We start from the raw sequence: 16,443 nt of genomic DNA, 5'->3' as shown, positions 1-16,443 counted from the left end.
CTCTCTTGCTCCATGCACCTTACTCACCTGACCTCACTCTGTGTGACTTTTTGTTTCCACAAATGAGAAGGGACATGAAAGGACAGCAATTTGATGACAGAAAAGAGGCGAGGAAAAAAGACAAAGGTAGATGCTGTCAGCCATCCAAACAGATGAATTTGGAAAATGTTTCCACGAATGGAATCACAGATTTGACAAATATGTACAAAGCATAATGAGAGTACCTCGAGGGGGATAAAGTTGTTTTATATAAAAATAATTAAATACATAGATTTGAAAAAGATTCCGTTTGGGGAGGTACTCCGTCATATGTATATATGGAGAGAGATGAATCAAGCATATGTCTTACATCGTTACAGAGTGGGCAAGGTCCAAGATCACGGGTCATATTTCAGGTCACTGGCTTCTCGTCTATGTGGGGCTGAGAAGATGGCAGGCTACGGATGACTCCACATAAGAGGATGACAAAGTTGATTTTCCAAAGGGCTCACTTACGTTAGAAGTGGGCCACACACCCAAGCGACATCCTACAATGCTCTGGCAGCTCATAGCAGAACTTGTCCTAGAGCTAGCTCTCATTATGGGGTCACTAACTGTCAGTGTCAAAGGACTAAGAATCCTGGCATGACCAAGTTCACAAGAAGCCATTACTATCAAACTTGAACAATCATTTTAAAGCAAGTAATCTTAAAGTATGCTTTTATAGCAAATATATTTGGATTATAATAAGTTGAAGTTGTGTGCTTCATATAAAAAGTAACTGACTTACATTTATTTCCTCTGTTAATGCCTTTTCTCCAAGTACTCTTAGGAAAATTACTACTTTTAATATAGTGATAATTATAGCATTAGATATAGTTTAATCATGAGAAATAAAGTTAACTCTCAAAGAGAAAAGCTATTTTTCTAGGGTGACATGAAAGCCCATAAGCACCAGATGATACCAGAATATATACGTATGTACAACACTTAGTCCCTTGTAGCACCCTTGTGCCTCAAATTCAGTTATTTCTATCTCACTGAATTTTTTTAATGAGATGAACATCCTGTAATTTTTTACTTGATAATTATGTGAGTTTTCTTCTTTCTGGTTATTTGAGGGCAGAGAGGCTTAATTAAAATACTTTAGTAAAAGTACTACTAATTTCATAATTCTTTTGGGCAAAGATTGATAACTCTGACCACTGTGGTGACTGGAAGCTTAATTTAAGGTTTCCAATTTTATGCACTCATTATTCTTAAATTACATAATTTTAATTAAATATTTTAATGTCAGTTTTTACCCTTGGCAGTCACATAGTCTAGCTATCACTCACAACCAGGCAACTCATACCTTTTATTCATTCAGATATAATTAAAAGTAATTTTCCTTTAAATTCTCTGAGATCCATATTTGATATTATGTATTTTATATCTTTGTGTCACGAAAGTCAACATATTATAGAATTTGATCTGGTAGGAGATGTTGGTTTGTAATGCAGGAAACTCAAAACAGTAGCTTAAACTAGTTAGAGCTGCGTTAGCAAAAACCTCCTCAGTCCTGCCGTTCAGTTCTGGCTCGACCGGCGCATGTGCACTGGTACAGATCAGAGCTCTCGACACATGGAATCCAGGTCAGAGAGAGCCCTCGGGCGCAGAACTGGGAGGAGCGATACTCGGAGGGTAGGGGGGAGGTAGGGGAAGTAGAATGGGTGGGGGAAACGATCACAGGGATGGACATATCTGCAGGGGGATGAGCAGCAGAAACCATGGGGGAAGGGAGATAGCAGTTGGTGTAAGATATGAAAATACAAATAATTTATCATTTATCAAGGGGTCATGAGGGTAGGAGGGAAAAAAGAGGAGCTGATACCAAGGGCTCAAATAGAAAGTAAATATATTTTGGTAACATATGTATAAAATATGCTTGAAACAATTGATCTATGGATTGTTACAAGAGCTGTAACAGTGCCCCATAAAACGATCTTTAAAAAATTAATTTTATATATATATATATATATATAAATTTTTTTTTAAAGAAGTCGACAGATGGACGTTTTCACGAAGGGGTCTGTCTCTCAGCTACGTTTCCTTATCTCTTTGCCACGCTCACGAGGTTTCCACCGAGAAGGAAGGGACAAAGCCCAGCTCGGTGTCAGTGGTCTATGCTGACTCAGTGACCCTGTAGGTGTCCACGACTTTCCGAAAGTCTCCTCTTTCTCCCTTGGCACCTCAGTTGTTTCAAGTTGCCAGTTCTGTGGTCCAGCGGCCCAGGGCACAGCACTGTCACCGAGGGCTCTCCCTCACTGAGAAAGGAGGACAGATTTCTACTTTCTTTTTTTTTTTTTTTTTTTCAGATTTCTACTCTCAAGAGCATGTCCTGGGAGCGGTCTGTGTTTATATCTCATTGCCCAAAGTGTCATCGCATGCTATTTTTATTTTTATGTGTTCAGTGCTGAGCACAGTGCATAGGAGATATTTCATGCCTAAGCCTTGTGTCATTCCAAACCTCTGAAAAACTACCTTTGAATTACTGCTTTTGATTTACATAGTAGTAAATCATCCATTTCCTAACTGTGGCTGAGTTCAAAACTGACTTTAAGTTTGATTTTATTTATTGCTGGTGGAGTCACTTGGGAATTTTTTCCTGATGTCTGTTTTATCCGATGGGATTTGGGAGCATTTGAGTTATGAATATGTCGTGCTAATAATTATCGCTTGTTTAATGATGAAGACCAAGGAGTCCACAGCCCATAATTAAGCTTTGTCTTGAGAAAACTCACAGGAACACACACATTCAAGAAGTGGAAATACAGCTGTAAGGCATTTCACAGTTAAATTATAAGTAACTGCATTATCATAGTCATTAGAAAAATTAGAAAACTCAATTAAATTTCTTTAATGTGAAGTTCAAATGCATATGACTCCCAATTAATGCCAAGTAAATTAATTCTGGAAATTTCAAATGAAATTAAAGGAAATATTTGCAACTAAAATTTACTATATTTTATCTGTAGGGTAAAATAAAGTTTCTAAGTCCAGGAAAAATCAAACCAGAAAAATGACTATTTCAGATGAACATAAAGATAATTTTCTTGGTAACTGGGTATTATAAATCATTTTGTGATTTTTAAGCTATAAATCTTTATACGTACATTATAAATTTTTTAGAGAATAGTTAAAGTATGTATTGCTAAGATAGTATCAACAATATAATCTTAATATTCCATTGTCTGTGCCTTTTAGTTTCCCAAATGCTTTCTCCTGTTTATATTTAATTTATATTATTTTATTTAATTGACACGTAGCCTGCTCTCTTGATGTTGGTGACTGAAAAATGCTATCCTTCAAACTTATTTTTGAAGGACATGACTCAAACATTCTGGAAAATCATTTTTTCCCTCTCAGTCCCTTTCCCCTTTTCTGTAGGAACCTCACCTGGCCTGAAGCTTACCTTGGCATTCTCTAATATGTTACTATTGTTGGCCTCTCTGTCTCCACCATGAGACAATTCCTTTAATAAATACTTGTTCCTGAATTGTTAGCCTTTTTCTCAAATGATAAACAACAGTCTCCCTTAATAAAGTTTTTAAAAGGAGAAAGAAACCAAGTATCTTTTATTGCTTGGTAAATCACTGGAAACGGAATCTTGGTGCTTCCAGTGCTGGGCATGTATTTATTGCATTACGGAGTCTTGAAAATTATTATTTTTCAGATTTTATCCATTTTTAAAGACTGCTGTCTTTAAAACCTGAAGCGATTAGATTTATTTTCTTGATTTGTTGCCTTAGCAATTCGAGCCAGACGGCCCTCTTTTCACAAATAGGCATCGACAGATCAAATGCATTGGCAGGCCTACCTTTCTTCTTCTTTTTTTATTAATATATCTTTTTATTGGGGCTCATACAACTCTTATCACAATCCATACATACATCAATTGAGCAAAGCACCCTTATACATTCATTGCACTCGTCATTCTCAAAATTCACCTTCCACTTGGGTTCTTGGAATCAGCTCGGTTTCCCTTTTTCCCCCCTTCCCCCTCCCTCCCCACTTCCCCCTTCCCCCTGGTCCCTTAATAGTTTATAAATAATTATTATATCTTATCTTACACTCCCCGGCGTCGCCCCTCACCCACCTTCCCATTGTCCATCTCCCAGAGAGGAGATTACACATAGATCTCCATGATCGGTTCTCCCTTTCTACACCCCCTTCCCTCCTGGTGTCGCCACTCCTACCGCGGGTGTTGAGGGGTTCGTCTGTCCTAGAGTCCCTGTGTTTCCAGATCCATACTGCACCGCTGTACATCCTCTGGTCTAACCAGGTCCCCAAGGTAGAATTGGGGTCATGAAAATTGGGAGGGGAGGAAGCGTTCAGGAACCAGAGGAAGGTTTTGAGTTTCATTGTTGCTACACTGAACCCTGAGTGACTCATCTCCTCCCCACTACCCCTCTGGAAGGGATGTCCAGCTGTCTACAGATGGGCATTGGGTCCCCATCATGCACTCCCCCTCACTCACGGTGATGTGATTCCCACCCCCCACGCCTTTGTTGTTTGAGACCTGGTCTCCTCTGCCTTTCACGATCACCTATGTTGGTGTGCTGCTTCTGTGTGGGCTTTGTTGCTTCTGGGCTAGATGGCCGCTTGTTTGCTTTCAAGCCTTTAAGTCCCCAGACGCTATATCTCTCAGTAGCCGGGCACCACCAGCCTTCTTCACCGCACTTGCTTATGCACACTTTCGTCTTCAGTGATCATGTCGGGAAGGTAGGTATCATGCAATGATCGTTTAACAGGGCGAGGTGCTATTGTATTGGGGGAGTATGCATGAGGAGGCCCAATGTCCATCTGCTACCCTACTACTGAACCTATAAATATATGCACATAGGCCTATTGCCCCCATAATCATAAATATATTTACATATGTACATGTCTGTATTTAGGCTTCTCTGTATGCCCATTGCCTCCTACTCCTTTCCTCTATGTCCTTTTGCTTTCCTCCCGACCCACCACCATGTTCCGCCTTCATTCTGGTTTCAGTAATTCCTCTCAGTTACCTTGCCCTCCCGACCCACCACCATGTTCCGCCTTCATTCTGGTTTCAGTAATTCCTCTCAGTTACCTTGCCCTACCAGTCCTCCCATGCCCTCCCTCCTCTGGTTTTTAACCACTCGCTGTTCCCTTGTCCCTGTGTTGGGCAACACCTCATTTTATTGAGGGCTCGTTTAAATCATTTTATTTACAACCCTTATCACAGTCCATCCATCCATCCATCCATCCATCCATCCATCCATCCATCCATCCATCCATTGTGTCAAGCACATTTGTACATTTGTTGCCATCATCATTCTCAAAACATTTGCTTTCTACTGGGCTCTTGGTATCAAGTCTTCATTTTTACCCTCCCTCAGGAACCCTTGATAATTTAGAAATTGTTAATTATTTTGTCATGTCTTACTCTGACCATCTCCCTTCACCCACTTTTCTGTTGTCTATCCCCTGGGGAGGGGGTTAGATGTAGATCCTTGTAATTGGTTCCCCCTTTCTACTCCACTTCCCTCTACCCTCCTGGTATCGCCACCCTCACCACTGGTCCTGAAGGGATCATCCGCCCTGTGTCTGTACCAGTGTATGTCCTCCAGTGTAGCCAAATTTGTAAGGTAGAATTGGGATCATGATAGTGGTGGGGAGGAAGCATTTAAGAACTACAGTAAATTTGTATGTTTCATCATTGCTACATCCCATCCTGACTGGCTCGTCTTCTTCCCGTGACCCTTCTGTAAGGGGATATCCAGTTGCCTACAGATGGGCTTTGGGTCTCCACTCTGCACTCCCTCTCATTCACAATAATACGACTTTTAGTTCTTTGATGCCTGATACCTGATCCCTTTGACAAGGGTACCTTTTTTAATTTGTCAGGAAATATTGTTTTTCTTTTTCATTTTGAACACAGGAGAACTTATAGTGTACATTGTAATTGAAAATCTAATAAAATTAGTTGACGTACTTTTTTCTAAACTTCTCTTTATAAATGTTGTGTAATTGATAGAAACTTGAGGACCCTTGTTTTCTGGAAGAAAGAAACAAGTCTCATTTCATGTATCTGAAATGCTAACCATGGTTTCTCACTATCAGCCCACTGTTCATGTTTTGGGCCAGATATGTTTTTCTGTGGGCCTCTCGTATATCTTTTAGGATGTTTGTCTAGCTTCGCTGGCCTCTTCTTCTGTTTGGAAGTCAGTAGCATCTCCCAGTTGTGATACCCATAAATGTCTCCAAGCATGGTCAGACCTATCCCAGTGGTCAAGATGACCCTTGGTTGTGAACCACTGTGCTAACAAATGCACGTCCTCTTTTTGTCTGATGATGTTTAGGGTTAACGAGGGGTTTATAGGTCTATTTGTATTTAACGTTTGCTTAACTCTGTACAATCCACTATCATCGTGAGTTGAATATGTTTTCTTTTATCAAGTGTCCAGATCATCATGATAAAAATGAATTTTGTCTCTTAGGCAAAGACAGCGATGTCTGGGGAGAATGGGCTAAGTATAAGCAAAACTCTCATGAGGAAAAGAAGGGATATAAGAAATTACATTTTCTATTTCTTTTGAAGTAAAGCAGTTTCCCTAAACCAAATTCGGACTCACTGTTCCTTAGTGTTGTCCAGACTTTTGAGTCTTGGCAGCGGCACACAGCCTCACCTGCTTTTCTGATCTCAGAGTGGTATCCCTTGTTCATGCCCTCTTCTGAATCAGGTTTCTGTGAGTTCCTTGTTGATGTAATAGTCAAATATTTTAAGAATTATCTTCAGTAAAAATTTGTTACAAAGTTAATGCTGTTGTTCGATCGTTTACTCATTTTATTGGGTTACCCTTTATTGGAATAGGCGTGTATATTGATCTCTTCTAGATTATTGGGCAGGACATAGTCTTCCAAATATCTTGGCATAAACAGATGAGCACTTCCAGTGCTGCATCAGTTTATAGAAACATTCCAGTTAGTGTCTCATCAGATTTTGGAACCTGTTTTGTTCCAAAGTTTTCACAGAAGCTTGGATTTCTTTCTTCAGTATTCTTGTTTATTGTTCATGTGCTTGTACATTAACCAGTTCTTTTGGGTCCAGTTTTGGTCTTCGTGGACCGTACATTCCTTCTATGTTCTTTTTCTGCATTTTCATACTTAATTCAGTGTTTTGCCCCTACAATCCTTCACTATTTCAAATCAAGACTGGATTTATTTTTCTTAAGTTCTCCCAGCTTTGGAAAAACTGAGCATGTTCTTTTCTTTAGGTTTTCTAATTCCTATTATATTTCATCATATTAGTTTATATTTCATTGTAATACTTGGTCATCTCAAGCCACCCTTTGATATCTTTTGTTCGGGGATTTTATTTAATCAGTTCTTTAATTTACTTTAGTTTGTCTACATTCTAGAGAAAGCGTACAGCCTTTTATCAAGTCTGTTTTGATATTTTCTTTATTTCTTGTCATTTAATTGACTGTTTGCTTTCTTCATTAATTGCATCCCACCACTCCCTCGTCTTTGCTAAACCAGCTCTCTCTGGGTTAAAGGCTAATGAGAGACGAAGCTAGAATTTGAAGACCATTCTTTGATCCTAGTTACATTTTCCTTTCGAAAGAGGAAGAGTTCACAGAGCTCAATTTTAGTCATGGCTATTAGGTATATGCCTCCTTTTATTCTATGTTTTTGGGGAGGGGCTGTTTGCATGGTCCAATAATTGCTTGAGGAGAATTAGGAATTTTAAACACCTTTTCAGAAACTCTCTTTCCAGCTGTATAATGTGGGGCTGATATATTATTTTATCTTGTCAGCTGACGACTATGTACTTTCAAGCTCTGCCAGAATGACTTCCTGTATGACCCGTCCCTTGTCCATTCTTGGGTTAAGGCAGGACTTGTCCTTCGTTCGCTAGCATAATGCTTCCATTTTGGTTCCTGTCTCCTCCAGTAGGCCCTGTGCCCATCGGTAAATGCTTCTCCTCCGCCGTGTTTACCATTGCAGCGCCCGTGGTGGGATGTAGCTGGTGTGCAAGTCAATCCACAGTCCAGGAGAAACCGGTTACACTGGCCCTCTACTGTGGACTTCCTGTGTTGCCATCTTTATTCAGATGCTGCCGTGAACGAAACCCTCTCATTCAAAGCGCCACATTACGAGACATGTTTGATGCATGAGTTTTGTGTGATTCATTCTCTGCTAGGTCTCTCTGCTGATATTTTAAAAGGCTGGACAGAATTGCCTTGGTGTGGCTGTCATGCTATTTATTATTTCCCCTCCTTGTATCATTTATGAATTAGAAAACGACAGGACTGGACTACCTCACTGTTTGAGGTCCTGTGAGGCTAAGGACATCAGGTCTTAAGGTTTATGGTCTGTGGGCACATTGCCAGAGATTGGCACTCTTCCCCTCACGTTCATTCGATCCAGCCTAAGAGCATCTCTGCCCTTTAGAAGTGTAATTATGTGGAGACTAATTAATGGGATATTTCACGTATTCTCGTGACAGAAAAGATAAAAAGGGCTTAGAGAACCTTCAGGGGTAAAGAGTCTTAGAAATAGGATTCAGTGGGCTATGGAGTCTAGAAAACATGTATTTTTTAGTGGTCATTTTGTTGTGTTTTTCAAATTTGGATGCACTGATTTAAAACTATCAGCCAGCACCTAAATTGACATGTCTTAGTAGGCTATTGAAAATAGATGGAGGTCAGGGCAAGAGATAACTCCTTTTAAACCATATGGATGAGCCAAATATATGTGTGAAGCCACAGAGTGACAGTATTTATAAAGAGACAACATCACAGTCCTATGAAACACCAACCTCTATTCAAGAAAAATGTAATTAAAGTGGGACATGCATCTACCTTAGTAGCAGGATGGGCCTAGGAATAAGAGAGCTGGGGTACAGTTTGAAAATGGCAGCTCCTCTGCAGGGAGAAGAGGAGGGTCACGATGAGTGGGCATCAGCTCAATGGCAATAACTTTGGTTTTGAGTTTGAAAAGACACCATGTTCCAAGCTGATGAAATAAAGCTTCAGGAAGGAAGATCAATGCAATTTTCTCAAATACTGTAGTCAGGGTAGGGAGGGCTCACAATTCTTTGAAATTGATTCAGACCCAAACCTATCTCAGTGCCATTCAGCCCTTGATTCTTGGTGACTCCCTAAGAATAGGGTAGAACCGGCCCACCCTGGGGGTTCTGAGACAGTGACTCTTTCTGGGACTAGAAAGCCCTATCTTTATCCTGTGGAGTGCCTGGTGGTTTTGAAATGCTGACCTTTTGGTTAGTGGTCCACAGCTGTAAGAAAATGTAGAGAAACTCTATCTTACATCACAAATAGGTTCAAAAGGGGCAGGACTGCAATTAAGAAAAATTATGTACAAAAGAAAGGTAACAGGATATATTCAAATTGCCGAGTGGATGGGTGTTTCTGAAGCATGGACATTTCAGGACCCAGAGGTTCATTCGGGGCAAGCTTATATATATAGTTTTTAGGTCACTGGACCCAGTATGCTCTAGCCTGGATTACCCAAATGGTGATTTGCAATTCTATAGGCGACAATAGAGCATTAACACTTCAACCAAGTTATTCATAGACTGGAGTGGAGGTTGAAGCTGGGGACATAAAGTAACTGACAGGTTTTCAGGTGGCTGCTTTCTGCAGCCTCTGCTAGGGAACAAGGGTCAAAGGGTTCATGGATCTCAGTTGGAGAGACACGCCAGTCATGGCTTCATAAGCTCCCATGGCTGAGCTCTCAGCTTTTCTCCCTTGGTCATGGCTGTTGGAAGGAGGTGGTCTTGTTCTGGCTGCCTAAGGAGCAAACAGCTTTCCCACCCACACAGAGCTTAACCTCTGTGCCATATTTAGTAGAAATTTGACCATGACATTTCAGAGGGAGTGTGAGGGGGTGGAAAGAGCCACAGCAGGATTTAGTATATAAATAGGATTTGAGACATTAGATGTAAGGTACTATATATTGTTCTCAAAATCTGACTTAGAAGAAAAAATGCCAACAGGCAGTGTTTAGCTGCGGATGGAAGGATGAGTAGAAGTTGTAGGAGTTGTTCTTTAAATGTGAGAAGGCACACAGGTATGTTTACCGTGTAAAGGATAGGTATCTGTAACGGGAAGAGGATTCCTGACAAAAGGGGCCTCACTAGAAATGTTAATGTCTTAGAAATGTACAATAGGATTAACCAGGGGGGAGTATTTCTTCTCATATCATTAGCCTTGCACTGAAGCAAAGGCTGCATGAGTCTGAAAGGAAACGGATAAAACTAAAGGCAATTAGTGTTGTAGATAAGTTTCAGGAATGAAAGCGTGTATGTGAATGTCCTTAATAGGAAAACATGCCAATAAGTTTTAAAAGGGTTATTATTCCTTTTTAGAAATGTATGAGATTATTGTTTCTCTATATCTGTTTTATCCACATTTAAGGTAAATGACCAATTTCACAAATGTTAAGATTTCTAGAGTCTACATTCATTTTGAGCCCTACAAGTGAAATTTGCCCTTAGCAGTCGAGCCTATCAGTTTCATGACTAACATAATTCTATGGGAATTTTATGGGAACATACATTCATGTGTATATGACATTAATGTTAATGTGATTTGAAATTTTGTTCCTCCCTAAATGACTTCTTAACAAACACTAGAAAATTCGAGATAATTAATGTATATTGATATCAAGGGTTTTTTTTTCAGTGATCATTACATAATAAGATGAGTTTTAAAAAATTATCAATAATTTTTAATAGCCTTTTTTAAACATTAGCCCTTATTATTACTAACTTTAAGCCTCTAGTACTAGGCAGCTAACTGAGAGGTCAGAGGTTCAAACTACCAGCCCGTCCAATGGAGAAAGATGTGGCAGTCTGCTCCTATAAAGATTTACAGCACTGGAAATATTCATCTGTCCTGTAGAGTTTATGAGTTGGTATAGACTCCGTAGAACTGTTTGGTTTTATTTTATTTTATACCAGCCTTTCAAAAACTTGAGCCACCGCTGAGTTGAATTTGTAATCTGAGTTGAATGCCCTGATAGATGTGCTGAAATGTCTGTAGGATCACTTGCTGATGACAGGACAATAGGGATTTTCACGCCAAAACCCCTCTGTGATTGCTTCTTGAACTTTGTCCAGTTCCTTGACAACTTATTTTCATAGGCATGATTATAATGGATTCTCATTTAGGTCCTGAAGACAGGACCTAGGAAAGGCTTGATTGCTTAGAGCTGTTTTCTACGGCGAACACGAGGGAAGCCCTTGGACTGTTAGGGTGTGCAGGAAAAGAAGTTGTATGTTAGAACAGGGAATGTGAAATTGCCCAGTGCTCTGACATCCAAGCTGATATGACCAAATCCAAAAGAATAAGGAAGTAATAATAATGTGGTCAACCTTCAGATTATTATTATTATTGTTGCTTCTTTCACAGCTTCTAATTTACTTCTCTTTCCTGTGGTCCCGACTAACTTTGGTCTGTGTGGCATGGACAAATATTTACCAGGCAGCGTGGGGTTATTAGGTTTCTCAAGTTTCCACATCTACATGGCTTTTGTGAAGTTGATGAGAAAATGGTTGTGCTCCACGAAGAATTCAGGTGGTTTGTCATTCTAGAGGGAGAGAAGAGATGACTGGAAAGGAGCACGCTCAGTGGTGGTAAAGGCCCGTTTTAAAACTACTTCTTAATCCTTTCTATTGCCATAGAAGTGCAGCTGGGACCTATCCTGTCTCTTCCCTCCAGAGGCCTCATTTCCTTCTATTTTGAATTATTTTTATAGTATCAGGTCAGCTTTTTTACTGCTTCGTTAACCATTTTTATTTTTGGAACATTAATAAATTTTTTTTTAAATTTTACGTATAGTAATGTAAGCCCTATCTCCAAATTTCTGTTCTCTCTCTGCAGAGGGTTACTTCTCCAGGAGAGCAGCAAGTTTGCTGAAGCACTCCATTATTATAAATTGGCGATTGGGAGCAGGCCTACGCTGGCTTGTAAGTAATAGTCTTATTCTTTTAAGACGTCTCTCCACCCTTCTTTATTGACAATTGTCTTTGTTATTTATAACCTCATGTAGAAAAAAAACCCCACAGTCCTCCTATTTCTAAATAGTAACTGCTAAAATGTTAAGCCTCAAACACTAATATGTCTCCATTTTATTTTATTTTGAGGTCTATTATTTTTAGAATCTTATAATAGAAACTATTTTTATTTGACTGCATTTTAAGGTAACACTATTTTGAGCTTGTTGCGTGCAGAAATGGTGTATTTACCTATTATGTGATATCTATAGTTTTAACAAGTATATAAATCCTAAAAATATGTGTTCCATAAATATTTATTTTTTGGTTTTCTCTTGAAAGTAGAAATAATCTGTAGAAACAAAACTACGAGAACTGTAATTTTCTTTCTGCCAAAATGTCCAAGAGCTTTTTCACACTTACATTTCTTTCTGTCTGTGTTTCCTCAGCTGCTTATTTAAACACGGGCATTATTCTAATGAACCAAGGGAAGACAGAGGAAGCCCGACGGACATTCCTAAAGTGCTCTGAGATCCCGGATGAAAACCTCAAGGATCCTCATGCACACAAGAGCTCGGTCACCAGCTGTTTGTATAACCTGGGCAAACTCCATCATGAGCAGGGACGCTATGAGGTCAGCTCCATAACCCTCTGTCCTTGCTGCCCTACTTGGTCCAGAGCAGTCTCCAACGTAGGGACACTACAAACTTTTAGCAGCTCCTATTTGGGCTCATTACATGGATTTTGTGGTCAACTTAGGGCAGACCAAAACTTCAGCTGATACAAATTAAGCAGGTTCTTGGCTGTGGGGTTTCGCAGAGCAAGTATAATGTGTAATATATATCGTAACGCTTTAGGAGTAGAGTAACATGCCTTAATTGTCTGGCTTGTTTGCTCCACCTCCCTACCCCTTCGCGTTTATGATAAGCCATAGTTTCTAGCATCGTGTTGCTCTAGAGCTGGTGGCGTAGTCGGTTATGTGTTGGGCTGCTAGCCTTGCAAAAGCACCAGCTGCCTGCGGGAGAAAGATGAGACTTTCTCTCCTATAAAGGTTTACAGTCTCGGAAATGTGCAGGCGCAGTTCTGCCCTGTCCTGAGCCAGCTCGATGAGTCAGAATTGCCTGGATGAAAGTGAGGGACAGAGATGCAGGCATATAGTAAGCACAGTGTCTTGCTTATACTCACCCTTTGCTCTTAAGGAAGTCATTTGATTGTTTTGATTTGAGAGGAGTATGAAAATGCTGTACCGGAAGTTAGGAGATGACCCAGCCTCGTCTCGCACAAGAGAGATGCCTGCCTCTACACATTGTGCCCCCTTGCTGTTCACCCAACTGCAGTGCACACCCACCATGTCTGCTCGAGAAGAGTGCAGTATTAGAACAGCGGCAGGACTTTTCAAATGCTCACACTTACTGCTTTCAGCAGATTTCTAGTATTTTGGATATTTATTTGGTTTACATTTTTTTTAATTTCAATCTTTTGGACTGTCAGACATTAAGTAGCTGTGGAGTTTTGCTGGTTTTGAATGACTCACAAATATGAGTGTTTCAAGTTTGTATATTGAATCATCTATGAAAACTGGAAAATATATGTGAAAGTAAAAGTGTTAACAACATTAGATGTTCCATTCAATTTCACTTTACATGTTGTTCTTCTCTTAGCTTGTGTCAAGTGTTCTCATTCATAAAGTTGATGTCGTAGGATATCAAAGGAATGTGAATTATATCCCCAATAACCATTTAAAAAGACTGGAAGATTCTAAATTTCACAGGATGTATCTTATCTTCAATAAATATCTCTGTACCTTAGTGATGATTCTCTGCTATTATTTCTTCAATTAGGATGCCCTTACAGTATACAAGGAAGCAATTCAGAAAATGCCAAAACAGTTTGCTCCACAGAGTCTGTACAACATGATGGGTAAGTAAAGCATTAATATTGTAATTACAATTTCAGAGACTTGTGTTGAAATTAAAGCATGTGCTTTTATTAAATGGAAATATAGAATATAATTTACCATCACAAAGAAACATTATTCAGAACTGAGTCTCACATTCAAATACTGTGAAAGGATTAGCAAATAATTTAACCTAGTGATAACCCTCATGTTGGCTAAGGTCTTCTGGCATATCCCAGAACTATTGGAAGAAGCTCACAGATTGATTTGTGTATTGAGTATTATCTAGATTCTAGAGTTTGAAAATTAATATCTCTACACTGAACACATGTGTAACTTTTTCAGTTATACTTAGAAATTTAAAAATAGACATTTAACATTTTTATTGCCCGATCATATAATTAACATATCATCCAGTTCAGTGATTTAATAATATTAAAGAGTTGTACAATCATCACCACAATCAATTGGAGAACATTTTTTTCACTTCTGTATTCCTTGTTATTAGCTTCCCATTTCCCTACAACTTGCCCTGCCATAACCCTAAGAAACTACTAATTGAGTCACTGTCTTTATAGATTTACTTATCCTGTGTTTCATATTTTATATATATATGGAAAATAACCAGCAACAATAACAAAATAAGACATAGAAAAACCTCAATCTAAATGGAAATATTGAAAGGAGAACAGTGGGTCAAGAGGAAGAGCAAAGGATCAGATGATACATTTTAAGCTAACTCTAATCCATTTTCCAATGCACTCTGTCTGATATAAAGACGGTTCTCACTCGTGGTCCAGGGTAAGGGGACTCACCAGAAGTTTAAATTCACTTGGGGAAACCTGCAAATAGATGTGAGGTTTTCACCTTATCCATACTCATTACCATTGAGTGGATTGCAACTAATACAATCCTTTGGGGCAGGATCGAACTGTCCTTTTGGGTTTCGGAAACTAGGACTGTTTAGAAAGCCTCAACTTTGTTCAGCAGAGTGTGCCTGGTGGTTTCATACAGCCAACCTTGTGGTTCGCAGTCAAGTGAGTAACCAACCGTGCTAACAGGGCGGGCTCTGTACTGTCAGCCATAGCCTTCTGCAAATGGGTGCCCAGAGCTTAAGCTCTAGTACTATTCCCGCCTCTGGTCTTGGTTTTATCATTCACAATCCTGGCTACACAGGCTGCTTTGCTTCTTTTGTGTGGATTTAGCTGATGCCTCATTTCAGTGGCTTCTTGTTTTAAAACAAGCTTTGAAGATCCCCAAAACGATTCTTTCTCATAGCTGGACACCATTTGCTTTCCTCGCCACACTTTGCTTGGGTACCCATATCTTTAGTATCTCTTCATGACAGTGAATATCAAGTAGGGTCATGACATGAGAATTTAGAATTTAATCGTTCTTAGATTAAGGGTAATATTAAGTGCGAGTTCAAAATCCGTTCATGTATCTATGCTTTATATATGTCTTTGGTGCACGTTAAGAACATCTTTATCATTTTATTGGGAAACATTATAAATCATCTTCATGGAACACATAGTAATTCCATTGATAAAATCAGTAATTTATCCAATTACATAGAATTTAAAATACTGTTGAGGAAAAAGTATGCATGGATAGAACAGCTCTTTAGACTAAAATACACGGATTGTTAAATTGTACAGACTAAAAGCTAACGTGCTTAGATATTATTTATGCATACAGTGAGGGTTGGAGTAGAGCAAGGTTTTCGATAACACCCATTCACAAAGGCAGACATATTCCCGCTGAACTCAGATAAAAACACACATTATTTAAATGAATGTATCATATTCATTAAAATTTTTGGTCGGGAGATTCTTAAAATAAAAAATGTTATCATGTAGAGATTCATGAATTTTGATGCTTTTAAAAGACACAACTAACTGAAACAAATGTGTGGTCTTTGTTATGCAGGATTCGGGTCTCTGGATTTGCTCACGTTGGTATTTTATTCTAGGGGATGATGCTATGGACACTAAATGTACTACAGTGCTCCCTTGTTCTACTTTGAGCAATTAGTTCAATGCTCTTTTTGAGGGGTTATCAATCTCAGGCATGTTTTTTTTCTCTCACATGTAAGAGTTTGAGACTTAGAATTTCTAATAAAATATCCACGTACCACATGTAATTGATCTCTGAATTGATTGTACTTAATTATTAATACAGCTGTTTGGTGATAGATCAAACTGAAAATCACTTATTCGGCATGTCGCTGTTGGAAGAAATCTGTGCATTTAAAGTGTACTGGCGATTGGTTGTAGTGCTGTTTTAAGATATGGGAGAGAAGGAAAGAGATTAGTCTTGTCCTCATATCAAATGTTTGTTTCTAAGCACACATTGCAAGCGCAGCTCTTCTGTTTTCTGTGAACCTGGTTATGTTATTTGATATAGCTGAGCATTCTCCACGCACAAAAAGGAACTTAGGCTCCTTGAGTTCTAGGATTATTTTCCGCTTCTGTGTTCTATAATTTGGAAACTTTGATACTGGCTTTGTGGCTTAAGTTCACATGAAAAGTCCCAC

At 39.1% G+C, this 16,443-nt stretch overlaps 1 protein-coding gene across 1 annotated transcript in view; it reads left to right on the top strand.

Moving 5' to 3' along the window:
- The window catches only part of TMTC2 (transmembrane O-mannosyltransferase targeting cadherins 2), a 489,624-nt gene that overhangs the window by 304,184 nt on the left and 168,997 nt on the right, over positions 1-16,443 (top strand). Inside the window, exons 5-7 of the mRNA XM_075551215.1 lie at positions 11,898-11,983; positions 12,460-12,644; positions 13,852-13,930. Of these exons, the coding sequence (XP_075407330.1) occupies positions 11,898-11,983; positions 12,460-12,644; positions 13,852-13,930 (350 nt within the window). The remainder of the gene's footprint in view (positions 1-11,897; positions 11,984-12,459; positions 12,645-13,851; positions 13,931-16,443) is intronic.

Source organism: Tenrec ecaudatus, chromosome 6 (genome assembly GCF_050624435.1).
Source record: "Tenrec ecaudatus isolate mTenEca1 chromosome 6, mTenEca1.hap1, whole genome shotgun sequence".
NCBI lineage: Eukaryota > Metazoa > Chordata > Mammalia > Afrosoricida > Tenrecidae > Tenrec > Tenrec ecaudatus.
The sequence above is the reverse complement of the archived record's forward strand: the minus strand, read 5'-3'. Positions and strand labels throughout refer to the sequence as shown.